Raw genomic sequence first — 27,421 nt, 5'->3', positions numbered from 1 at the left:
TATCGGAGAGACGAAAAAAATACATATTATGGTTGCGTCTTATGGAAATGGGCGATGAAAGGGCCTATTATATTATCGATATAAATCTATTATTTTGATGCTTTTGAGGCAAAGAATGTATTATGAAAATATTTATAAGTATTATTTATAAATTTTACATTACATCAAACAATTTACATTAAACATTTTATATTGTTAGCTTCTGATTACATTGATTTAATAAACGTCGTGCATAATTTGTAATTTGTAGAGTTATACCTTTAAAAAAAACCTTACAAAGGTAGAAAAAATACGCCAAGTACATAAAAAATATTCTACTTTGTATGCATCTTTAATAAAAAAATTCCTTAAAAATAATTTTTTACAGTAATTTTCCCTCAAAAAATCATTTTCCTAAACAACAAAACCTCAACAAATAATTTTTATAAAAAAATATTAAAAAATAAAATATCAAAACTAAATATGAAATCAATAATTACTATTAGCCAAGTACTTAAGAGCAATTTGTAAATTTGATATAATATTTGCCGTGAAATATCAATTTTATACAGTAGAAATATTATACATAAATTATCCCTAAGAAATTAAAACGCATTTTATATTTATTCAGAGAAAATTGATTTTTAAAATATTTAATGAGAATAAGGATTCTTTTAATTCTTAACACTTTTTATATAATGTATATAATTTAAAAAAAAAGTTCTACGCAAGTTTTAAATCGCACAGTCTTTAAATCGAAGTAAGTTATGAAAACTTGGCGTGCCCGGATCGTAATCAAATACAGATTAAATATTTAATTACATAATGTCTAATATTTTACATTTTATTGGAGATATATTTGTTTATAATGTAAAAAATCCGGGCACGCCAAGTTTTCATAACTTACTTCGATTTAAAGACTGTGCGATTTAAAACTTGCGTAAAACTTTTTTTTTAAATTATATACATTATATAAAAAGTGTTTTAAGAATTAAAAGAATCCTAATTCTCATTAAATATTTTAAAAATCAATTTTCTCTGAAAAAATATAAAATGCGTTTTAATTTTGTCACGGACGACTTCCGCGCGATTTGCCGTCGGATTGTCGGAGTCGGGATCAGAGTTCGGTGGGCGGTCGAAATAAACGAGAGCGTGTGTAAATGAGAAAAACAAAAGAATTATAGTTTATTGAGTGTTACACTGTTGTTCGTGTCGCGTGGATATAATAGGCGAGTGCGAACTACTCGTCGATTCGTTCGCCTGCAATCGGATTCGGTTCGCGAGATGTGCAGCTTTAAGTCGCGTTTCGATATATCTCGCCACGCGTTCGCACGCTATGATACTTGTATACCGTGCGTGTTTACAATTCTCTGCGGTCAATGACCGTTTGACGTAGCGCGTGTCTAGTTTTTGTCGCGCGTATGGGCGATCGGTCTAGCCCTGGGTTTTTGCGCGGATCGTAACATCGTTTTCGTAGAAATGTTGTTACGATTCCCGGTTTCAGATGGAATGTTCCCGGGAACGCCGTGCCGACGAGAATTCTCGTCCGAGGTAGCTCTCCTCTCTACCTCGAGTTAGATGCACCGGCGTTAGGCAGTCGGATGTCAGACCGATATCGAGATCTATGTAAGGTTTTTTTTTGAGGGATTTCACACCTTTTTGTAAAATTTTATACCCTTTCTTTAAATTATTTTTTGGGGGAAAATATTTGCATATTATTTTTAGGGATACTTTTTTATTTTTGAAAATTGTTACTGCATAGTAAATTAGTCTCCCTATAAGTCTTAAATGACGGCACATGTTTTATATTTTTGTGGTACACCGTTTCTGCAACATTAGATTACACCCTCAAAGGGTGGTATTTAAAAATTGTCATTATACGGTAAATTAGTCTTTTTACAAGTCTTATTTAACAGCATAAGTTTTATATTTTTATGATGCTCGTTTCTGAAATATTAGATTTCACCCCCAAGGGGTGGTTTTTAAAAATTGTTATTATACGGTAAATTAATCTTTCTACAAGTATTATTTAACGGTATAAGTTTTATATTTTTGTGGCACACTGTTTCTGAAATATTAGATTTCACACCCGAGGGGAGATTTTTAAAAATTGTTATTATATACTTAATTAGTCTTTTTACAAATCATAACTAATTGTGCAGGTTTTATATTTTTGTGGTGCACCGTTTCTGAAATATTAGATTTCACCCCCAAAGGGTGGTTTTTAAAAATTGTTATCATACGGTAAATTAATCTTTCTACAAGTCGTAACTAATAGTACAGGTTTTATATTTTTATAGTGCACCGTTTCTGTAATATTAGATTTCACCCCCAAGGGGTGGTTTTTAAAAATTATCATTACACGCTAAATTAGTCTTTGTAGAAATCTTAACTAACGGCATAGGTTTTATATTTTTGTGGTATACCGTTTTAAAGTATTAGATTTCATCCTCAAAGGGTGGTTTTTAAAAATTATCATTATACGGTATATTAGTCTTTTTACAATTCTTATATAACGGCACAGGTTTTATATTGTTGTGGTGCACCGTTTCTGAAATATTAGATTTCACCCCAAGGGGTGGTTTTTAAAAATTGTTATTATACGGTAAATTAGTCTTTGTAGAAACCTCAACTAACGGCACAGGTTTTATATTTTTGTGGCTCGCCGTTTCTGAAATATTAAATTTCATCCCCAAGGGATGGTTTTTAAAAATTGTTATTATACGATAAATTAGTCTTTGTAGAAACCTCAACTAACGGCACAGGTTTTATATTTTTGTGGCTCACCGTTTCTGAAATATTAAATTTCACCCCCAAGGGGTGGTCTTTAAAAATTTTTATTATACGGTAAATTAGTCTTTGTAGAAACCTTAACTAACGGCACAGGTTTTATGTTTTTGTGGTATACCGTTTCTAAAATATTAGATTTCAAACCCAAGGGGTGGTTTTTAAAAATTATTATTATACGCTAAATTAGTCTTTGTAGAAACCTTAACTAACGGCACAGGTTTTATATTTTTGTGATGCATCGTTTCTGAAATATTAGATTTCACCCCCAAAGGGTGGTTTAAAAAAATTGTTATTATACGCTTAATTAGTCTTTCTACATGTCATAACTAACAGTACAGGTTTTATATTTTTGTGATGCATCGTTTCTGAAATATTAGATTTCACCCCCAAGGGGTGGTTTTTGAAAATTGTTATTATACGGTAAATTAATCTTTCTACAAGTCTTATTTAACGGTATAAGTTTTATATTTTTGTGACACACCGTTTCTGAAATATTAGATTTCACCCCCGAGGGGAGATTTTTAAAAATTGTTATTATATACTTAATCAGACTTTCTACAAATCATAACTAATAGTGCAGGTTTTATATTTTTGTGGTGCACCGTTTCTGAAATATTAGATTTCACCCCCAAAGGGTGGTTTTTAAAAATTGTTATCATACGGTAAATTAATCTTTCTACAAGTCATAACTAATAGTACAGGTTTTATATTTTTATGGTGCACCGTTTCTGTAATATTAGATTTCACCCCCAAGGGGTGGTTTTTAAAAATTATCATTATACGCTAAATCAGTCTTTGTAGAAATCTTAACTAACGGCACAGGTTTTATATTTTTGTGGTGCACCATTTCTGAAATATTAGATTTCACCCCAAGGGGTGGTTTTTAAAAATTGTTATTATACGTTAAATTAGTCTTTGTAGAAACCTCAACGGCACAGGTTTTATATTTTTGTGGCTCACCGTTTCTGAAATATTAAATTTTACCCCCAAGGAGTGGTTTTTAAAAATTGTTATTATACGGTAAATTAGTCTCTGTAGAAACCTTAACTAACGGCACAGGTTTTATATTTTTGTGATGCATCGTTTCTGAAATATTAGATTTCACCCCCAAAGAGTGGTTTTTAAAAATTGTTATTATACGCTTAATTAGTCTTTGTAGAAACCTTAACTAACAGTACAGGTTTTATATTTTTGTGATTCATCGTTTCTGAAATATTAGATTTCACCCCCAAGGGGTGGTTTTTAAAAATTGTTATTATACGGTAAATTAATCTTTCTACAAGTATTATTTAACGGTATAAGTTTTATATTTTTGTGACACACCGTTTCTGAAATATTAGATTTCACCCCCGAGGGGACATTTTTAAAAATTGTTATTATATACTTAATTAATCTTTCTACAAGTCATAACTAATAGTACAGGTTTTATATTTTTATGGTGCACCGTTTCTGTAATATTAGATTTCACCCCCAAGGGGTGGTTTTTAAAAATTATCATTATACGCTTAATTAGTCTTTGTAGAAACCTTAACTAACGGCACAGGTTTCATATTTTTGTGATGCATCGTTTCTGAAATATTAGATTTCACCCCCAAAGGGTGGTTTTTAAAAATTGTTATTATACGCTTAATTAGTCTTTCTACATGTCATAACTAACAGTACAGGTTTTATATTTTTGTGGTATACCATTTCTAAAGTGTTAGATTTCATCCCCAAAGGATGGTTTTTAAAAATTATCATTATACGGTAAATTAGTCTTTTTACAGTTCTTATCTAACGGCACAAGTTTTATATTTTTGTGGCTCACCGTTTCTGAAATATTAAATTTTACCCCCAAGGAGTGGTTTTTAAAAATTGTTATTATACGGTAAATTAGTATTTGTAGAAACCTTAACTAACGGCACAGGTTTTATATTTTTGTGATGCATCGTTTCTGAAATATTAGATTTCACCCACAAAGAGTGGTTTTTAAAAATTGTTATTATACGCTTAATTAGTCTTTCTACAAGTCATAACTAACAGTACAGGTTTCATATTTTTGTGGTGCACCGTTTCTGAAATATTAGATTTCACCCACGAGGGGTGGTTTTTAAAAATTATTATTATACGCTAAATTAGTCTTTGTAGAAACCTCAACTAACGGCACAGGTTTGATATTTTTGTGGTGCACTGTTTCTGAAATATTAGATTTCACCCCCAAGGGGTGGTTTTTAAAAATTTTTTAATAATTGTAAATTCATTTTTTAGTTTAAAAATTTTTAACTATTTATATTTACTCATATTCATTTGTGAAGATAACATTTTTGTACACTGTTGCATTATTCCGCATTATATACTCTTTAATCACATGTATACACGCATGTTATTATTAAGGCATATTTGCACTCGAACGAATAATCGTACATGAGCGTTGCAAACGCGCCTTGAGGGACAAAATCGCCTTGTATGTGTGCGTGGGAGCATACGTACGTGAGTCTGGAGAAGAAATAAAATGTCACAATAAATGAATATGATTATCATTTCTCAGGATTGATTGCACCAATTTTATTCAAACTGGTCGCAATCGAAAGCTTGTATTTATATTATATAATAAAAGTGCTATTAGATTTTTTATCACGGCTTTAGATTCTAAATAATCTTAATCGAAAGTTTACTAGGCCCAAAATTCCGGATAAGGTACTTGGTAGCGCCGCGTCGAGAACAGTGACTCTCAATGCTCGGATTTTCTTTTTATGTACTTGGCGTCGCGACGCTACCGCGTCGCTTGATGTAAATATCCTTTTTATTGTATATATAGAGTGTTGCAGAGTACTATATATAAGCGCTTATGAGAAGCAGTAAATTGAACAAAAAAGTCTCAGCATTTTACGATTTTCGCAATAATAATTGAAATATTAAATAAAATCGGACGAATGTGTATCTGCGTGTGTGTTTGTGTGTGTGTGTGTGTGTGTGTGTGTGTGTGAGAGAGAGAGAGAGAGAAAGAGAGAGAGAGAGAAGCGCTCGGCCGTTCGAGCTATCGCATGGTCCAACGTGTCAGGTATTTTTGTCGGTGCGCGGCAAGGGAAAGGATAGCGGAGCACGCCGTTGTCATTCATCATACCATCATCATTGCCGCGCCGCGCTGTTCCTTCTTTTGCCGCGCGCCGACAAAATGCTTGACACGTGATGCTTGGACATGCGATAACTCGAACGGTCGAGCGCTTCTCTCTCTCTCTCTCTCTCTCTCTCTCTCTCTCTCTCACACACACACACACACACACACACACACACACACGCAGATAAACATTCGTTCGATTTTATTTAATATTTCTGTTATTATTGCGAAAATCGTAAAATGCTATTGGACTTTTTTGTTCAATGTACTGCGCTCTTCACAAGCGCTTATATATAGTACTCTGCGACACTATATATACAATAAAAAAGATATTTGTATATAACTTTCTACAAATTACAAATTATGCACGACGTTTAATAAATCGATATAATCAAAAGCTAACAATATAAAATGTTTTATGCAAATTGTTTGATGTAATATCGTATATTTGTAAAATTTATAAGTATATAATATTTATAAATATTTTCACAATATATTTTTATTATATATATATATATATATATATATATATATATATATATATATATATAAAGAGACATAGGTAATGAAAGCAATAATAGAATTATGTTTAAATATGTACGTAATAAAAACAGTGTTTAAATATGTACGCAATAAAAACAGATCTATGCTTTAAAATTGTTGTTTGTGCGAGACAATAGAGCAGTGAAAATACAACATATTTTTTGTTTCAATAAACACAATTAAACACAATATAAAGCTTTCACATGCTCTTTCTAAAATATATGCATGTCTTTTTATTCCAGATAATATTGTCGGTAACATAATTATAAGTATTGGTAATGTACCAACGCTTTTAGTTATGTTCAAGTGAGGGCGTCTTCCCATCACAGTTCGGTTGCGACTTCGGCATCCTCTTAAATAGAATAAATTACATATCATGATTTTATGCTATTGTGTTGACTTTGATCGATGAAGACATAATTTGCCTTCGTTGTATGTATTTATTCTATCAACTTTGATCTGGTGCATTTCCGATTTATGGATATAATTTCAGTCACGTGTTTAGCTTTATTATGTATATATAATCGAAGTCTCAGATTATTGTTCAGTAATGATATCGATTTAAAAAGAACAAAAATTTTTAGATATACGTTCGTATATTTTTTGCTCTTGTTAATACTATTCCGTTTATTTCATTTTCATAACTTTTATAAATGGATAAGAATACAATTCATCCAACGTCGATTCCATCGTTTTACGCTGGACAAAGTATATTTTTGACAGGCGCGACAGGATTTATAGGCAAAGTATACATCGAGAAGATATTAAGATCTTGCCCGGACGTTCGAGAAATATTTGTATTAATGCGTCCGAAAAAAGGCATAACCATTGACGAAAGACTTGAAAAAATGTTAAGTTTATCAGTAAGTTAGATATAGAAAGAAATATTTTTTATAAAACACGTATACACACCATATTTTTAAAACATTATTATAATGTATTAATAAATAAAATTTGTCTGAATAATTTTTGTTATAACACATCATTCTACTTAAATTAATTTTAATAACTTTGAAGAGAAAAGTAAAATTATATAAGATAAAACATTGAGAAACAAAAAATAATAAATTGTAGGAGTCACATCAAACTATTATACAATTTTTTACAGTTAAAAATATTTTAGAAATTTATGGCAAATTAAAAAAAAAAAATATTCTATATGTAATATAATTTTTTCATTTTAGTTGTATGACAAATTACGAGAGAAGCAGTCTTTAAATTTTAAGAAATTAATTCCAGTTTTTGGTGATATCAGTCAAGAAAATTTAAATTTATCTGTTGCCGATAGACAAATGCTGATTGAACGAGTGACTATAATAATTCATAACGCAGCAAGTGTGAAATTTAACGACAGCTTAAAATACGCTATCCTTGCTAATACTAGATCAACGAGAGATATATGTATTTTAGCCGAAAATATGAAGAATTTAGTAGTAAGTAAATTTAAATTAATTCTATGCATTCCCACATATTCATGAAAAACTCATATATTGTTTTATAATGTGTAAATTATCTTCCATAAAGAGATTTTATGCGATATATACAGGGTGTCTCAGACCACCTGTACACCCCTTTTAAAATGAAAATAAATGGCTTTTATCAAAAATCGCGAACAATTTTTAAGTAAATCGGGTATGCTCCATGAAATGGTGATATTTTCAACTTTTGATTCCGACCGGAAATACGCCATGCGAATCGGAAGTTGAATTTTTTTTATGGAACATGGTACTTTTTATTACAGATTCGAATTGTACGTGAAAAAATAAGAAACTTTTCATAGAACCATTTCATAGAGCGTACCTGATTTACTTAAAAGTTGTTCGCGATTTTTGATAAAAGCCATTTATTTTCATTTTAAAAGGGGTGTATGGATAGTCTGCGACACCCTGTATATACTTATCATTATATCTTTATATTTAAAAATACTTTTTATGGGGTATATTTTTCAAAATTGTTTACTTGAAGTATCTTAAAGAAATGTTCTCACATGACAGATTTCTTTATTAATTGTGAACATGCCTCAAATATTTTGCTATAAACTTTTTAATTATAATATTTTAAATAAGGCATAATTTTAATATTAATTGTTTTTCATATCAAAGGCTCTAGTATATGTGAGCACAGCATATACACATTTGGATAATCCGTTTATAGAAGAAAAGGTGTATCCACCTGTAGCTGATTGGCGGAAAATGATCAAAGTGGCCGAATTATTGGATGAACATAATCTGAATATCTTTACAGCTAAGTAAATATGACAAATACAAATTGAATACATATAAATTTTATAAATACATGAAATATTCAAATATAATATATGTAATATAATCAAAAACAAAGTAATTTTCTTACATTTATCATATTGTTTCAATTACTCTTAATCTTTTAATTTGCCATATACATTTGAAATTATATACAGATGTTTAATTTGCCATAAACGTTTGAAATTATGTACAGATGTCTGGATTATATTCCTAATACGTATTTATTCTCGAAAAACTTAGCGGAAAGTGTAATACAGGAATATTCTTCATCATTGTTGTGTGCGATTGTGAGACCATCCATAGGTACGTAGATATTTTTTCCTGTATTAAAAAATATAGAGAAAAAAACATGAGCTTTTCTCTCTTTTACTAATACCTTTTAAATAAACTGGAAAAATTTGTTCTCTTTATTTTATATAGAAAGTCTTAACATTTAATATTTGTATTGGTATATTATAATAAAATACAAAATTATGTGTATGTATAACATGAACGTGATATATAAATGGAAATAATACGGAAAAAATATATATGCATATAATATTTTTAAATCGTACAAATATTTAATGCCAGATTTACATTAATACGTTGTTACAATCCTATCATTGTTATATAAATATTATTTAAATGTATTATTACTTACAATTATTTATTTAATTATTTTACAAAATATATCTAAATATTTATTGTTAGTAAAACTTATTTATTTTACTAAAACTAAATTAAGCAAAAATTATAAAATTAGATTTTTAAACTTGCAATTGCTTTATCTTTTTTCGTTTTCCTTTACAGCAGTATGTAAAAAGAGAGGATATATATATACAGGGTGTCTGGAAAGGTTAGGTCAATCGAATAGGAGGTAAAAAAGGAGCATAAGTAGAACACATAATGTAAATAAATTTTTTTCGTATTTGCTATGGTTTAGAAAATACAGCGCTTTATAGGAGGGCACAAAAAGTGTTGACTCCTTAATATTTCGAAAAGTACGCATTTTCGAGAAAAATGTTTTATACAAAAATTGTAGGGTTTTAAGTGAAGCATTACACAGAGTGGTGCTTTACTTAAAACCCTACAATTTTTGTATAAAACATTTTTCTCTAAAATGCGTACTTTTCGAAATATTAAGGAGTTTCAACACTTTTTGTGCACTCCTATAAAGCGCTGTATTTTCTAAACCATAGCGAATACGAAAAAAATTTATTTACATTATGTGTTCTACTCATGCTCCTTTTTCACCTTCTATTCGATTGACCTTACCTTTCGAGACACCCTGTATATATGTATACACAGTCCAAAAAAATGGTACACTTGAAATTTGGGAAAAATCACCAAATTTCAAATAACGATAACTTCGTAAATAATAAAGATAATGTTGTGCCGTGTGTGGCACGAGATGTTGCCGGGATAACCCGATAGAGGCCTCGGGACCAATCAATACCTTCTTCCTTTCCTTATTTCTTTTTATCAAATCGTTTATTTTAACTAGATTTGTATACAATTTTGTTGAGTTTTAAATATCTTATTTCGTAGTCCTTCTCAGGAGTTTCGAGTTTCTTTCCGTCGCCTCTTCCTTCGTTCCGTTAGACTTTAAGTGTTATAGTCGCGCTGAATAGTAACTAGCCCAGATTCGCACTCTTTATCAATTGATTTTTAATTAACGACTGTCCGCCGCGGACTCGCGGTGGACGGTTTTTAACACCTCGTTTTTAGAGGTATTTTGGAGGGGATCGCCTAGCGACATGACCATATATGATCATGGAAGACTTTCGTGGCGGTCAAGTCCAAGTGCAAGCGAAGAAGGTTCAAAGTCGAATCCTTTCGTTGGCATTTTCGCGTTTCCGGCGAACTCGCGCGTGGTTCGCTGAGGTAGCGGTTTTACGCCGTTCGCGAACATTCCATCGCATTTTAATTATATAAAATTTATTAACGGTAAAATAAAATAAAGTTATAGTCTTTCGGACTATAACAATAGAAAGGTCTGTAAAAAATGAAAATGAAGCTTGGAATCTCTACTTTAAGAGTCGATTTATTTCAATGTTGCGAGATAAATTTATTTAAAATGGCGGATAACAAAGCAAGAGCATGCGAAATTGAAAAATAATGGTCCGAGTTTGCCACGGCGTGAGTCAAATGTCGCAACTCAATGGGATAAAAAGCATATGATAGTACAAAGTCTCTTCTTTAAAAGGCTTTTTTATTCATCTCGATACAATGATTTTTCGCCGAGACATTCGCATTTGAATAAGAAGGCAGCTTTTTACTTTGAATGCGAATAACTCCAAAAAATCATTGTATCGAGACGAACAAAAAAGCATTTTAAAAAGAAGACTCTACTATCATATGCGTTTTATCTCATTGAGCTGCGACATCAAACCCTCGCCATGTGCCGTGGCGAACTCGGGCCATTTTTTTCAATTTTGCATACTCTCGTTATGTCATCCGCCATTTTCAGAAAAATTGTACAAAATTGCGATATAAAATTTCGAAAACTGGAAATACAAACCTTTAAAATGCTTTTGTAAAATCCTTCCAGTTGTATCAGGTGATGAGACATTCAATTTTGAATTTTTAGCAACGCCGAATTGCAAGAATAAAAATTCCATGGTTCGCTAGTACTGCGGTATCTTAAGACTCGAAACCGTACTCGTGGTTGTGTGCGTATGTGTGTTAGTGAGTGTGCGTGTGTCCGTGTGTGTGTTCACTTCAAGGATAAGGACACCGTAGCTCATCAGCTTCCCGATATTTCGCGACTCCAAATCATCCTTGTACATGCATTTGTGCGCGAGTGTGTGTAAGAGAAAGAGAGAGAGAGAGAGGGAGGGAGGGAGAGGGAGAAAGGGAGTAAAAGGGGAAGGGGAGAGAGTGGGTGGGTGGGAGGGGAGAGAGGGGGGAGGGAGAGGGGCACTGTGTTAGTAGTGTGTGTAACCACCTCTTGCACGAATTACACACACACACACACGCGCACGTACGCACACTTACTAACACATACACACACATACACGCACGCAGGCGCACTCACTAACACACATACGCACACAACCACGAGTACGGTTTCGAGTCTTAAGATACCGCGGTACTAGCGAACCATGGAATTTTTATTCTTGCAATTCGGCGTTGCTAAAAATTCAAAATTGAATATCTCAGCACCTGATACAACTGGAAGGATTTTACAAAAAGCATTTTAAAGGTTCGTATTTCCAGTTTCCGAAATTTTATATCGCAATTTTGTACAATTTTTCTGAAAATGGCGGATGACAACGAGGGCATGCAAAATTGAAAAAAATGGCCCGAGTTCGCCACGGCACATGGCGAGGGTTTGATATCGCAGCTCAATAAGATAAAACATATGATAGTACAGTCTCCTTTTTAAAATGCTTTTTCGTTCGTCTCGATACAATGATTTTTTGGAGTTATTCGCATTTAAAGTAAAAAGCTGCCTTCTTATTCAAATGCGAATGTCTCGGCGAAAAATCATTGTATCGAGATGAATTAAAAAGCATTTTAAAGAAGAGACTGTACTATCATATGCTTTTTATTCCATTGAGTTGCGCGACATTTGACTCACGCCATGTGCCGTGGCAAACTCGGACCATTATTTTTCAATTTCGCATGCTCTTGCATTGTTATCCGCCATTTTAAATAAATTTATTTAGCAACATTGAAATAAATCGATTCTTAAAGTGGAGATTACAAGCTTCATTTTTATTTTCTATAGACCTTTCTATCTTTATTATTTACGAAGTTATCGTCATTTGAAGTTTGGTGATTTTTTCCCAAATTTTAAGTGTACCGCTTTTTTTGGACTGAGTGTGTATATATATATATATATATACATATATATATATATATATACATATATACATATATATATACAGGGTGTCCCATTTTAACTTTGACAGTAAAATATCTCAAAAACTAAGCCCAGCAAACAAAAATGTTTCAGACAAAAGTTGTATGGTTTCGAGGGGGCCATAAGATGGTATCATTGGTTTGACCTTGAAGTCATTTGAAGGTGACGTGAAGGTCACCAATTTTTTTAAATGGATCACCCTATATATTTTTGCACATTCTTGTAGCTTATCTCGAGAGCTTTCCAAAACACTATAATTAAGTACCTTTTCGTTAAGTACTTTTTGAGTTATGAGGCTTGAAATAATTTCTTAATTTTACATAAACCATAAAATATCTTGTAAAATATTCATTTTTCGATTATCTTACCTTAATACTTTTATGTACAAAATAATGAGAGGAATCAATTGGTGTAAAGAAAACACATAGTTGTTTTTAAGAAAAAATATGTAATTTGCAATTAACAATTCCATATTTTTTCTTAAAAACAACTATGTGTTTTCTTTACACCAATTGATTCCTCTCATTATTTTGTACATAAATGTATTAAGGTAAGATAATCGAAAAATGAATATTTTACAAGATATTTTACGGTTTATGTAAAATTAAGAAATTATTTCAAGCCTCATAATTCAAAAAGTACTTAACGAAAAGGTACTTAATTATAGTGTTTTGGAAAGCTCTCGAGATAAGCTACAAGAATATGTAATAGAAAATAACGGATTTCATTTAAAAAATTGAAGGTGACCTTTACGTGACCTTGAAGCAACTATTCAAGGTCAAACTAATGACACCACCTTATGTCCCCCTTGAAACCATACAACTTTTGTCTGAAACATCTTTTTCTAAAATTAAAAATAAGAAAGTTATTTGGTGTGGGACATTAAAATGGGACACCCTGTATATATATATATGATTAAATACAATTATATATCTTTAAATACAATTAAATTAGAAATCTTTATCGGTTCAATTGTATATAATTGTAAATATATGTAACTATCAAATCGGTGCAATTATACAAGGTGTATTAAAGTTCCCGCATGTGGAATGCACAGCGTGATTGTTCGTACCAAAACAAACAACGTTTTCCTTTGAAAAAATTGCATCTGAGCATTACTTTTTAAATGAGAGAAACGTTAAGCTAACGAATAAGCGCTTTAGATTAGGCTTGAATCAGGAGCGGCGCGCGCACGACATGTGTGGCGTTTGAGCGTGTAAGCTATTTTACCATTTCATTAAAGTTTTACATGAATTATGCATTTAAATATCGCTATTTTCAATACAACTTACAAAAAAACGTCCAACATATACAAAAAAATCTCATACGCAGAGCGAATATACAAATAGAAAGTCTACATTTCGAACATGTGCCAAACATTTAAAACATTTAATCGGCCCTTTTCAGAGCCAAAAAATATTTAGAACGTAGGAGTAATAATTTTGGATCAAAATTATTCGCATGTTTGGATTAAAATTATTCTAATGTACTTATTTTACTTTCAGTCGTTGCTTCGATGATATAAATTTAAAAAATCTCTTATTAAGTACGTTGTATTGAAAATAGATATTTAAATATCATGCATAATTCTTGTAAAACCTTTAGTGAAATAGTAAAATAGCGTACACGCTTAAACGTCACATGCCGCGCGCGCTGACCCTGATACAAGCGTAATCTAAAGCGCTTATTCGTTAGCTTAAAGTTGCTCTCATTTAAAAAGTAATGCTCAGGCGCAATTTTTCCAAAGGAAAAAGTTGTTTGTTTTGGTACGATCAATCACGCTGTGCATTCCGCATGCGGGAATTTTGGTACACCCTATATATAGATTTATATAATTATATTAAATTATATATAATAATAAATAATAAGAGATATTTATATTATTATTTATATGTAATTTTATGAAAATATTTGCAACTTTATACCGAATTATATAAAATAATTTTCCTAAAAAAAAATCAAAACTAAATATGAAACCAATACCAATTAACTAGCCAAGTACATTGAAACAATTGATAGGATTTGTAATTTGAAATAAATTTATCACAAATTCTATCTTGCATTTATGTATTATAGATTCTCGACAAAACGAAAATGATTTTCAAAATAAGTTGAATACTTTGTATGATATATAAAAATACATTATTATGTGTGATCCAAATAAATATTTGTACAATATATGAAATAGCACTAATATATTGCGGGTTTTATATTAGATTACAAATAGTAAGTCATAAAACTATTTAACACTTACTGCAATAACATCGATTGTATTAATCGCCAATTTTGAATTTAAAAGAGAAAAACTAATTGACTTGTCTTAAGATCATAAGTTTTACTAAATAGACCTGGAATTAAAGGATATAAGAAAAGTAACATACAAAAATTTTACCCGAGTTATATTACAATTTACACATTTTTATTATTATGAAATATTTAATTTTGAAATTAATCATGTTTTGCCAAGTAAATTCGGAACTAAAAAAATTAAGACCAAAACGACTTACAAAAACTTGTCATGCTCGGATCGTATTAATCTATATTTGAAATTAATTACATGTATATAATTAGCAAACTGTAAAATTATGTATACCTATTTGTAAATTTGTAAAATTATGTGTATTATAATGTGACTCGAGCACGCCAAGTTTTTGTAAGTCGTTTTGGTCTTAATTTTTTTAGTTCCGAATTTACTTGGCAAAACATGATTAATTTCAAAATTAAATATTTCATAATAATAAAAATGTGTAAATTGTAATACAACTCGGATAAAATTTTTGTATGTAACTTTTCTTAAATCCTTTAATTCCTGGTCTACTTAGTAAAACTTATGATCTTAAAACAAGTCAATTAGTTTTTCTCTTTTAAATTCAAAATTGGCGATTAATACAATCGATGTTATTGCAGTAAGTGTTAGATAGTTTTGTGACTTACTATTTGTAATCTAATATAAAACCCGCAATATATTAGTGCTATTTCATATATTGTACAAATATTTATTTGGATATTATACAAAGTATTAAACTTATTTTGAAAATCATTTTGATTTTGTCGAAAATCTATAATACATAAATGCAAGATAGAATTTGTGATAAATTTATTTCAAATTACAAATCCCATCAATGTACTTGGCTAGTTAATTATTGATTTCATATTTAGTTTTGATTTTTTTAAAGGAAAATTATATATATTTTTGAGGGAAAATTTTTATAATCATTATATATAATTATATTTAAATTTATCTAATTGTATATAATTATCTATAAACTTTTTTCCCGGGGACTTTTCAACTCGATTTTTGATCAGGAATAACACTGTACTTAATGAGCGCTTTTAAAGATGCATTCTGTGTATATACAGAGTGAGGAAAAAGTACGGAAAGCCCCAAATTTTTCGAAAACCATGCATTTTAGAAACAAATGTTTCTAACAAAAGTAGTAGAATTTCAAGTATCGCATTACGCAACAATATCAGTATGACCTTGTAGAGTGTTGTGAAGGTCACATAAAAATCACTGAATTTTTTAAATAGGATCCTCTATTTTTATTACATATTCTTGTAGCTTACCTTGAGAGTTTTTCCAAACACTATAATAAAGTATTTTTTCATTGAGTACTTTTCGAGTTATGAGGCTTGAAATAATTTCTTAATTTTACATAAACCGTAAAATATCTAGCAAAATATTCATTTTTCGATTATCTTACCTTAATACTTTTATGTACAAAATAATGAGAGGAATGTTTTATGTTAATATTTTTATGTTTTTTCTTTACACCAATTGATTCTTCTTATTATTTTGTACATAAAAGTATTAAGGTGATAATCGAAAAATGAATATTTTACTAGATATTTTATGGTTTATGTAAAATTAAGAAATTATTTCAAGCCTCATAACTCGAAAAGTACTCAATGAAAAAATACTTTATCATAGTGTTTTGGTACGCTCTCGAGGTAAGCTACAAGAATAAGTAATAAAAAATAGGGGTTTCCATTTAAAAAATTGAAGGTGACCTTCACGTGACCTTCAAACGACTTTTCAAGGTCAAATCAATGACACCATCTTATGGCTCCCTTAAAGTCAATTAACTTTTATTTAAAACATTTCTTTCTTTAACGCTTCGTTTTTGAGATATTTCGCATTATCAACTTAAATGGAACACCCTGTATACTACAAGATATTCTCAGTATTTGCTATTAACCGAAATAGGTGGACATTAGAGCATTCTTAGTATATACTTAGTATATCATAGTATGTGTCTCGAATGTTCTGACAATATATGCATTGTACTTTTGCATATTCTTCGAACATTCTCAGTATCTACATGTGCTGTTAGGGCTGTTATATAACAAATCAAAATATAATAAAAAGAAAGGCTGAGAACCAAGACGTAGGCTGTTAAAACGTAATGAGAAATCAAAAAAATAAATCCAACAAGGCGAACACCAGGCAGTGGAATTACCGATTTCGCTCAATTTGAAATACAGGTATGTTATAGTTCCATCGTCTCATTAATTCGTCGTAAAGTAAAACGATCTCTCAAGTATTCGCGAGGAAAACGTGTTTAAAAATTTACGTGCTCGTTATATACCGAACGGAAAAGACAGTTTTTCAGGTAGTAAAAGATGACATGCAGCGTACTAAAAGGTTTTCAAGTAGCGGCGTAGTGTAGCGTATGATGCGCATGATTAGTACGCTGCATGTCACTGATTGAAATTTTATACTAACTGAAAATCTGTCTTTTCCATTCGGTACATAACGAGCACGTAATTTTTAAACACGTTTTTGTCGCGAATACTTGACTTGAGAGGTAAGTCGTATTACTTTATGACGAATTAGTGGGAGGATGGAATTATAATGTATTTCAAGTTGAGCGAAATCGGTGATTCCATTGCCTGGTGTTCCCCTTGTAAGACAGAAAAATTATATATTCATCAACTGATTGGACGGAAAAAGTACATTATCTGTCAAAACAATAATTCTCTCAAATGCAAAATACCGACAAACATTTCGATCTCTTTCGGATCATTTTCAATGTCTCAACGATTGATACAAATAAAACGGTAACAAAAATAATATAAGCGATCTTACAAAAGCGAACGCAACAGAGTGTACGAAAAGTGTAAACATCTTTAACGGTCGAGAATTTCAAAAAACGCAAAATGAGGAAAAAATAATCAAGACGGAAGACGCATGTACAAAAAAAAGAAGAATAATTAATAATTAGATATGCATAGCATGAAATAATTGAATAGAAAGCGCCGCTCACCTCGTTATCAAAACTCAATAGTCTAATCTTTAGAATTATTTGTCTCTTCGAGAAACGAAAAAGTCATTCGTGACATGCATCGCGATCAAAATTAATATTAGCTAAAAATTCATAAAATTATTCTCGAATTCAAAATTAACGGGTATTTAGAACCTTCTCGACTTTTCGATCGCTTAGAAAACCTCAACTGCTCGCTTATCTGCCGTTTTTTCTATCGCATAAGAAACGTTCGTTATAAACATTCATCATAACAACGTCAACCGTCAGCAGAATCAGAGAAGCGCACGGGCATGCGCGACCATACGTCACGATCAGCTGACTGCCAATCAGCTGATCGAAAAAGAGTGCGCGCATGCCAACCGCAAACTTTGGCGCGTCAAAACCCAGCGGTAGCCTATCAGACCAAGAGCTCTGAGGTCACCGCCAAAAAATTGAAACCATTGGCCCACGTCGCAAAGGGGCACCTCAATAAAAGACGCGATTACCAAGAAACGGCCGCAGACTCTAGCAATTTTCTAGATAGCACCGCTTACGTTAAATTCGCTAATTCGCTTTGATAATTCGCAGAAAAGTCGCTCGTGTTAAACCGCTCAGCTCTTAACTATCTGTAAAAAAGACAGAATCAGTTCTTGGGCAAGATCTTTGTACATATATATATATATATATATATATATGTTCTTATTTAAAATTGTGGTGTCGTTTATAATAAAAAATTGTTAAAATCAAACTGTTATAGTCCGAAAGACTATAACTAATTATTAAGACTATAATTAATTATTTTACCATTAATAAATTTTATACGCTTTAGATGCCATAGAATGTTCGCGAACCGCGTAAAACCGCTACCTCAGTGAACCACGCGCGAGTTCGCCGGAAACGTGAAAATGCCAACGAAGGGATTCGACTTTGAACCTCCTTCGTTTGCACTTGGACTTGACCGCCACGAAAATCTTCCATGACCATATATGGTCATTTCGCTAGGCGATCCCCTCCAAAATACCCCTAAAATGAGGTGTTAAAAACCGTCCACCGCGGGTTCGCGGCGGACAGTCGTTAATAAAAAGTCAATTGATAAAGAGTGCGAATCTGGGCTAGTTACTATAACACTTAAAAATCTAACGGAACGAAGGAAGAGGCGACGGAAAGAAACTCGAAACTCCTGAGAAGGTTTAACTGAAATCGAGACGATTAGTGTAATTGAATATATTTGTATGAATGATATGAAGAAACAATAAAAAACGTAAAAACTAAATTGACGGTCCCGAGGCCTATCTGCATTCTCCCCGGTTACCCCACAATCCGTGTCGCTCCCGGCACAACAAAACCAAAGAAATATAAGTGTAGTGCGCAGTCTTTATAATTCTAAGAACTTGTCTTGTCCTCGCGCTTCGCTCTTAAGAATTCAGCACCGTCGCGACCATCCGCGTTCATCCGTGAACATTGTCAGACATAGATTATAAATTGTGAGATAGTAAGATATGGGAGAGGGAGAAAATAAAAATTACTCAATTTTATTCACTACTCGTTGGCATTACAAAAATGAGTGCGTTGATAAAATTGCAATGGCTAAGGTCGAAGCTTTATAACATGAAGAGGGTAATGCAGATGTTCACCAGAAAATTTACACGACGCACAATTAAATGTTAACAAAATCATTTTCACTGTGATATAAAACAGATTAATAACTCAATTGCATAACGCAAAAAAAGGATCCCCGAGGCTATATAATTTGAATCAAATTAAGATTGAATTCTCAAAAATGTGGATCTCGACTGTGACTAATTGAATGAGTGAACTGTACTGTCAACTGCACTGTGGATCGTCGGAAAAATTAGCGTACTGAACTGTCAACTGGAGTGTTCCGTCGCGCCTTGCACTTGCATTTTTTAAAGTTATTGCTCCTCTTCCTTACTGGATGGTGGGAATCTTGTAATAATTCCAATTACTCCCTTCTTAAGGACAAGGAGACTGATTTTTGGGAGGAGAGACGTTTCTTAAGATTTTTATTGGTTAAGCCCTTTGGCTCGAGACTTAGCTCCATCCAGAGAGTGGGAGTAAGTTGATTAGCTTATCGTTCTTGATGATTCAACGATTCGGAGAACGCTTGAGAGTGGCCTGTCGAACGAGCGCACGTGCACTATCAATTTCAAGAATATTGCTGTATGTTTAGATTTTGACAATCTTCCCGAGAACCAGATCTTTATTTTAAAAATTCTTTAGATAGAGAGGCTTCGAACATAAAGCCGTACCAATAGATACGTGACGGTTGGAATTTCTTATAACAACTTTTCGTCTCATAATTCACGAATTTATTTAGTTTTGTTAACGCTATCTCGACTGGCCACTCTCATTGTCAGTATTAGATTTATTAGGTTTAAATGTCGGTTATGTGCGCGGGTTAGGTTGCGTTCTCTATACGCTATCATTATTTTTAAGAAGGATCACTTTGCGTTTCAAATGCAAGCCGATCCTTGGTTTCTTTCTTCCACGATATCGTTTCGAAGAAAGAAAAGAATTGTGGAGTCCATCGGACGTAATACAAGTATAAAATTATAAGAAAATTTACATAGGCATCAATATACAGGGTTTAGCAAAAGTGTGGAAACCCCTTAATATTTCGACAAATACGCATTTTAAAAAAAAATGTTTCATACAAAAGTTATAGGGTTTTATGTGGCGCATTACACAGCAACATTATTATGACCTCGAATAGCGTTGTCAAGGTTATGTGAAGGTCACCTCCAACTTTTTAAATGGGACACCCTATATGCTTTTGCATATTCTTGTAGCTTATCTCGAGAGCTTTCCAAAACACTATAATTAAGTTAGTTTTCATTAAGTACTTTCCGAGTTATGAGGCTTGAAATAATTTCTTAATTTTACATAAACCATAAAATATCTTGTAAAATATTCATTTTTCGATTATCTTACCTTAATACTTTTATGTACAAAATAATGAGAGGAATCAATTGGTGTAAAGAAAAAACATAGTTGTTTTTAAGAAAAAATATGTAATTTGCAATTAACAATTACATATTTTTTCTTAAAAACAACTGTGTGTTTTCTTTACACTAATTGATTCCTCTCATTATTTTGTACATAAAAGTATTAAGGTAAGATAATCGAAAAATGAATATTTTACAAGATATTTTATGGTTTATGTAAAATTAAGAAATGATTTCAAGCCTCATAACTCGGTAAGTACTTAATGAAAACTAACTTAATTATAGTGTTTTGGAAAGCTCTCGAGATAAGCTACAAGAATATGCAAAAGCATATAGGGTGTCCCATTTAAAAAGTTGGAGGTGACCTTCACATAACCTTGACAACGCTATTCGAGGTCATAATGATGTTGCTGTGTAATGCGCCACATAAAACCCTATAACTCTTGTATGAAACATTTTTTTTTAAAATGCGTATTTTTCGAAATATTAAGGGGTTTCCACACTTTTGCTAAACCCTGTATAGCAGAGCCATCTTGAGGTTAAATTGTGGGTTAAACCGAGTAGAAAAGTTCTTTATCATTTTGCGATTTTAACAATAATTATTTAAATAGTAATTTAAAATATCAGTCAACCACGTGAGTAGAAGCGTGCGACGAGAAGGATATACATCTATAACATGATATTAGACGCACGGTAAAATGGTGGGAGGCATTTATCAAAATTAGCAATATGTTTAGTGAGCATGTCTGCTATTGCTTTATCAGGGCGCTTTAGCGTCGCCATCGTGGAGAGCGTATCCGGCTGTATTTCCGAATGGGCACTCTTCCGATTAGGATGAAACTTTATGCGTAGTCTCGAAAGATCATATTATGATTAACTGTCAAGGTTGCATATCTGGACTTTCAATTGTTTAAAAGTTAAAAATAAATATAATTCTAATTAATAAAAATCCAGAAAAACAAGAAGCCCTAATGAACGACTTTGATTTATGTTTTTAAGATAATGACCCTGAATGATATTCAAAGAGTTTTGGCTACCTTCGTTGCTTATTCAAAAATTATTAACAAAAATTTTTGTAAATAATATATATTTTTCGGGCATCATATGCATATTTACCATGTTACGCATTTAGGCGGTGTGGGATGAACTTCGTTTCGCGTGAAAAGTTGCAACTCAATGTGAAATAGATTTCGTCGAAATTTCTATTATTGTACCAATTGGACGTTTTTGTTCTTTCTCGATTTTTACTAGAATAATATTTATTTATAATTTTTAAACAATCGAAAAGATTGTTTAAAAATTATGCCCAGATGTGCGACTTTAACAGTTAATCTTATCATGATCTTTCGGCTATGTGCAAAGTTTCATCCCAATCAAAAGAGTGTTTCATTCGGAATAGCACCCGAGTGTCCTTCCTATCACTTCGCCATGCGCCTAGTATCAAGTTATGGTGTGATAGCTCTTCTCGCCATGCGCTTCTACTCGCGCAAATGGATCTTTATAAATTAATATCTAGTTAATTATTGTAAAAATCGCAAAATGATAACACTTTTCTATTCGATTTAACTCATTTCATCAGTACACGACGTAGTCATAATAATAAATAATACAATAGTCATAATAATAAATAATATAACAATAATATAACATAATGAGAGAAAGAATCTTCTGCATAGTCACATAATTATGATTATATAGTATTTCTGCAATCATAGAAGTTTATATATTTGCTGTGTAACCAAGAATGATTGTAATAAAAATATAGCCATATAATTATGATTATATGACATTTCTACAATCATTCTTGGGTACGCAACAAATATATAAACTTCTATGATTGCAGAAATCCTATATCATAAAAAAATATTAAGAAATAAAATATCAAAACTAAATATGAAATCAATAATTACTATTAGCCAAGTACTTAAGAGCAATTTGTAAATTTGATATAATATTTGACGTGAAATATCAATTTTATACAGTAGAAATATTATACGTAAGTTCTAAGAAATTAAAACGGATTTTATATTTATTCAGAGAAAATTTATTTTTAAAATATTTAATGAGAATTAGGATTCTTTTAATTCTCAAAACACTTTTTATATAATGTATATAATTTAAAGAAAAAGTTTTACGCAAATTTTTTAAATCGCACAGTCTTTAAATCGAAGTGTTATGAAAACTTCGCGTGCCCGGATTGTTTACATTATAAATAAATATATCTCCAATAAAATCTAAAATATTAGACATTATGTAATTAAATATTTAATCTGTATTTGATTACAATCCGGGCACGCCAAGTTTTCATAACTTATTTCGATTTAAAGACTGCGACTTAAAACTTGCGTAACTTTTTTTTAAAATTATATACATTATATAAAGTGTTTTGAGAATTAAAAGAATCCTAATTCTCATTAAATATTTTAAAAATCAATTTTCTCTGAATAAATATAAAATGCGTTTTAATTTCTTAGGGAGAACTTATGTATAATATTTCTACTGTATAAAATTGATATTTCACGGCAAATATTATATCAAATTTACAAATTGCTCTTAAGTACTTGGCTAATAGTAATTATTGATTTCATATTTAGTTTTGATATTTTATTTTTTAATATTTTTATGAAAATTATTTGTTGAGGTTTTGTTTTTAGGAAAATGATTTTGAGGGAAAATTACTGTAAAAAATTATTTTTAAGGAATTTTTTTATTAAAGATGCATACAAGGAAGAATATTTTTTATGTACTTGGCGTATTTCTTTTACCTTTGTAAGGTTTTTTTTAGAGGGATTTCACACCTTTTTGTAAAATTTTATACCCTTTCTGCAAATAATTTTTTGGGGGAAAATATTTGCATATTATCTATAACTATAATTATATAGTATATAATTTTATATATATACAGGGTGTCCGATTCGTGAGGGACCAAACGAAAAGTGATGATAGATTGGGTCAAACTAAGAAGAAAAGTCTACCATTTTGCAAATTTCGCAATAATTATTAAGTAATAAGCAAAAATGTCACATGAAGGTTACCTTTAATTTTTTAAGTGGAACCCCCTATTTCTTATTATGTATTCTTATAGCTTATCTCGAGAACTTTCCAAAACACTATAATAAAGTATTTTTTTATTGAGTACTTTTCGAGTTATGAGGCTTGAAATAATTTTTTAATTTTACATAAACCGCAAAATATCTAGTAAAATATTCATTTTTCGATTATCTTACCTTAATACTTTAATATACAGAACAATGAGAGGAATCAATTGGTGTAAAGAAAAAATAGTTTTTAAAAAAAAATATGTAATTTGCAATTAACAATTACATATTTTTTCTTAAAAACAACTTTTTTTTACACCAATTGATTCCTCTCATCATTTTGCATATAAAAGTATTAAGGTAAGATAATCGAAAAATGAATATTTTACAAGATATTTTATGGTTTATGTAAAATTAAGAAATGATTTCAAGCCTCATAACTCGGTAAGTACTTAATGAAAACTAACTTAATTATAGTGTTTTGGAAAGCTCTCGAGATAAGCTACAAGAATATGCAAAAGCATATAGGGTGTCCCATTTAAAAAGTTGGAGGTGACCTTCACATAACCTTGACAACGCTATTCGAGGTCATAATGATGTTGCTGTGTAATGCGCCACATAAAACCCTATAACTCTTGTATGAAACATTTTTTTTTAAAATGCGTATTTTTCGAAATATTAAGGGGTTTCCACACTTTTGCTAAACCCTGTATAGCAGAGCCATCTTGAGGTTAAATTGTGGGTTAAACCGAGTAGAAAAGTTCTTTATCATTTTGCGATTTTAACAATAATTATTTAAATAGTAATTTAAAATATCAGTCAACCACGTGAGTAGAAGCGTGCGACGAGAAGGATATACATCTATAACATGATATTAGACGCACGGTAAAATGGTGGGAGGCATTTATCAAAATTAGCAATATGTTTAGTGAGCATGTCTGCTATTGCTTTATCAAGGCGCTTTAGCGTCGCCATCGTGGAGAGCGTATCCGGCTGTATTTCCGAATGGGCACTCTTCCGATTAGGATGAAACTTTATGCGTAGTCTCGAAAGATCATATTATGATTAACTGTCAAGGTTGCATATCTGGACTTTCAATTGTTTAAAAGTTAAAAATAAATATAATTCTAATTAATAAAAATCCAGAAAAACAAGAAGCCCTAATGAACGACTTTGATTTATGTTTTTAAGATAATGACCCTGAATGATATTCAAAGAGTTTTGGCTACCTTCGTTGCTTATTCAAAAATTATTAACAAAAATTTTTGTAAATAATATATATTTTTCGGGCATCATATGCATATTTACCATGTTACGCATTTAGGCGGTGTGGGATGAACTTCGTTTCGCGTGAAAAGTTGCAACTCAATGTGAAATAGATTTCGTCGAAATTTCTATTATTGTACCAATTGGACGTTTTTGTTCTTTCTCGATTTTTACTAGAATAATATTTATTTATAATTTTTAAACAATCGAAAAGATTGTTTAAAAATTATGCCCAGATGTGCGACTTTAACAGTTAATCTTATCATGATCTTTCGGCTATGTGCAAAGTTTCATCCCAATCAAAAGAGTGTTTCATTCGGAATAGCACCCGAGTGTCCTTCCTATCACTTCGCCATGCGCCTAGTATCAAGTTATGGTGTGATAGCTCTTCTCGCCATGCGCTTCTACTCGCGCAAATGGATCTTTATAAATTAATATCTAGTTAATTATTGTAAAAATCGCAAAATGATAACACTTTTCTATTCGATTTAACTCATTTCATCAGTACACGACGTAGTCATAATAATAAATAATACAATAGTCATAATAATAAATAATATAACAATAATATAACATAATGAGAGAAAGAATCTTCTGCATAGTCACATAATTATGATTATATAGTATTTCTGCAATCATAGAAGTTTATATATTTGCTGTGTAACCAAGAATGATTGTAATAAAAATATAGCCATATAATTATGATTATATGACATTTCTACAATCATTCTTGGGTACGCAACAAATATATAAACTTCTATGATTGCAGAAATCCTATATCATAAAAAAATATTAAGAAATAAAATATCAAAACTAAATATGAAATCAATAATTACTATTAGCCAAGTACTTAAGAGCAATTTGTAAATTTGATATAATATTTGACGTGAAATATCAATTTTATACAGTAGAAATATTATACGTAAGTTCTAAGAAATTAAAACGGATTTTATATTTATTCAGAGAAAATTTATTTTTAAAATATTTAATGAGAATTAGGATTCTTTTAATTCTCAAAACACTTTTTATATAATGTATATAATTTAAAGAAAAAGTTTTACGCAAATTTTTTAAATCGCACAGTCTTTAAATCGAAGTGTTATGAAAACTTCGCGTGCCCGGATTGTTTACATTATAAATAAATATATCTCCAATAAAATCTAAAATATTAGACATTATGTAATTAAATATTTAATCTGTATTTGATTACAATCCGGGCACGCCAAGTTTTCATAACTTATTTCGATTTAAAGACTGCGACTTAAAACTTGCGTAACTTTTTTTTAAAATTATATACATTATATAAAGTGTTTTGAGAATTAAAAGAATCCTAATTCTCATTAAATATTTTAAAAATCAATTTTCTCTGAATAAATATAAAATGCGTTTTAATTTCTTAGGGAGAACTTATGTATAATATTTCTACTGTATAAAATTGATATTTCACGGCAAATATTATATCAAATTTACAAATTGCTCTTAAGTACTTGGCTAATAGTAATTATTGATTTCATATTTAGTTTTGATATTTTATTTTTTAATATTTTTATGAAAATTATTTGTTGAGGTTTTGTTTTTAGGAAAATGATTTTGAGGGAAAATTACTGTAAAAAATTATTTTTAAGGAATTTTTTTATTAAAGATGCATACAAGGAAGAATATTTTTTATGTACTTGGCGTATTTCTTTTACCTTTGTAAGGTTTTTTTTAGAGGGATTTCACACCTTTTTGTAAAATTTTATACCCTTTCTGCAAATAATTTTTTGGGGGAAAATATTTGCATATTATCTATAACTATAATTATATAGTATATAATTTTATATATATACAGGGTGTCCGATTCGTGAGGGACCAAACGAAAAGTGATGATAGATTGGGTCAAACTAAGAAGAAAAGTCTACCATTTTGCAAATTTCGCAATAATTATTAAGTAATAAGCAAAAATGTCACATGAAGGTTACCTTTAATTTTTTAAGTGGAACCCCCTATTTCTTATTATGTATTCTTATAGCTTATCTCGAGAACTTTCCAAAACACTATAATAAAGTATTTTTTTATTGAGTACTTTTCGAGTTATGAGGCTTGAAATAATTTTTTAATTTTACATAAACCGCAAAATATCTAGTAAAATATTCATTTTTCGATTATCTTACCTTAATACTTTAATATACAGAACAATGAGAGGAATCAATTGGTGTAAAGAAAAAATAGTTTTTAAAAAAAAATATGTAATTTGCAATTAACAATTACATATTTTTTCTTAAAAACAACTTTTTTTTACACCAATTGATTCCTCTCATCATTTTGCATATAAAAGTATTAAGGTAAGATAATCGAAAAATGAATATTTTACTAAATATTTTATGGTTTATGTAAAATTAA

At 30.6% G+C, this 27,421-nt stretch overlaps 2 protein-coding genes across 2 annotated transcripts in view; both read left to right on the top strand.

The window, feature by feature from the left end:
• Nucleotides 1-27,421, top strand: part of LOC145965792 (uncharacterized) — a 116,503-nt gene that overhangs the window by 23,430 nt on the left and 65,652 nt on the right. The window lies entirely within an intron of this gene.
• Nucleotides 6,976-27,421, top strand: part of LOC145965129 (fatty acyl-CoA reductase 1-like) — a 46,615-nt gene continuing 26,169 nt past the window's right edge. Inside the window, exons 1-4 of the mRNA XM_083088479.1 lie at nt 6,976-7,272; nt 7,594-7,842; nt 8,512-8,657; nt 8,867-8,976. Of these exons, the coding sequence (XP_082944605.1) occupies nt 7,063-7,272; nt 7,594-7,842; nt 8,512-8,657; nt 8,867-8,976 (715 nt within the window). The 5' untranslated portion in view covers nt 6,976-7,062. The remainder of the gene's footprint in view (nt 7,273-7,593; nt 7,843-8,511; nt 8,658-8,866; nt 8,977-27,421) is intronic.

The sequence above is a fragment of the Camponotus vicinus genome, unplaced genomic scaffold (assembly GCF_025532165.1).
Source record: "Camponotus vicinus isolate PSW18456_S1 unplaced genomic scaffold, iyCamVici1.0 SCAF_14, whole genome shotgun sequence".
Classification (NCBI taxonomy): Eukaryota; Metazoa; Arthropoda; class Insecta; order Hymenoptera; family Formicidae; genus Camponotus; species Camponotus vicinus.
This window is presented reverse-complemented; position numbering and strand designations above follow the sequence as displayed.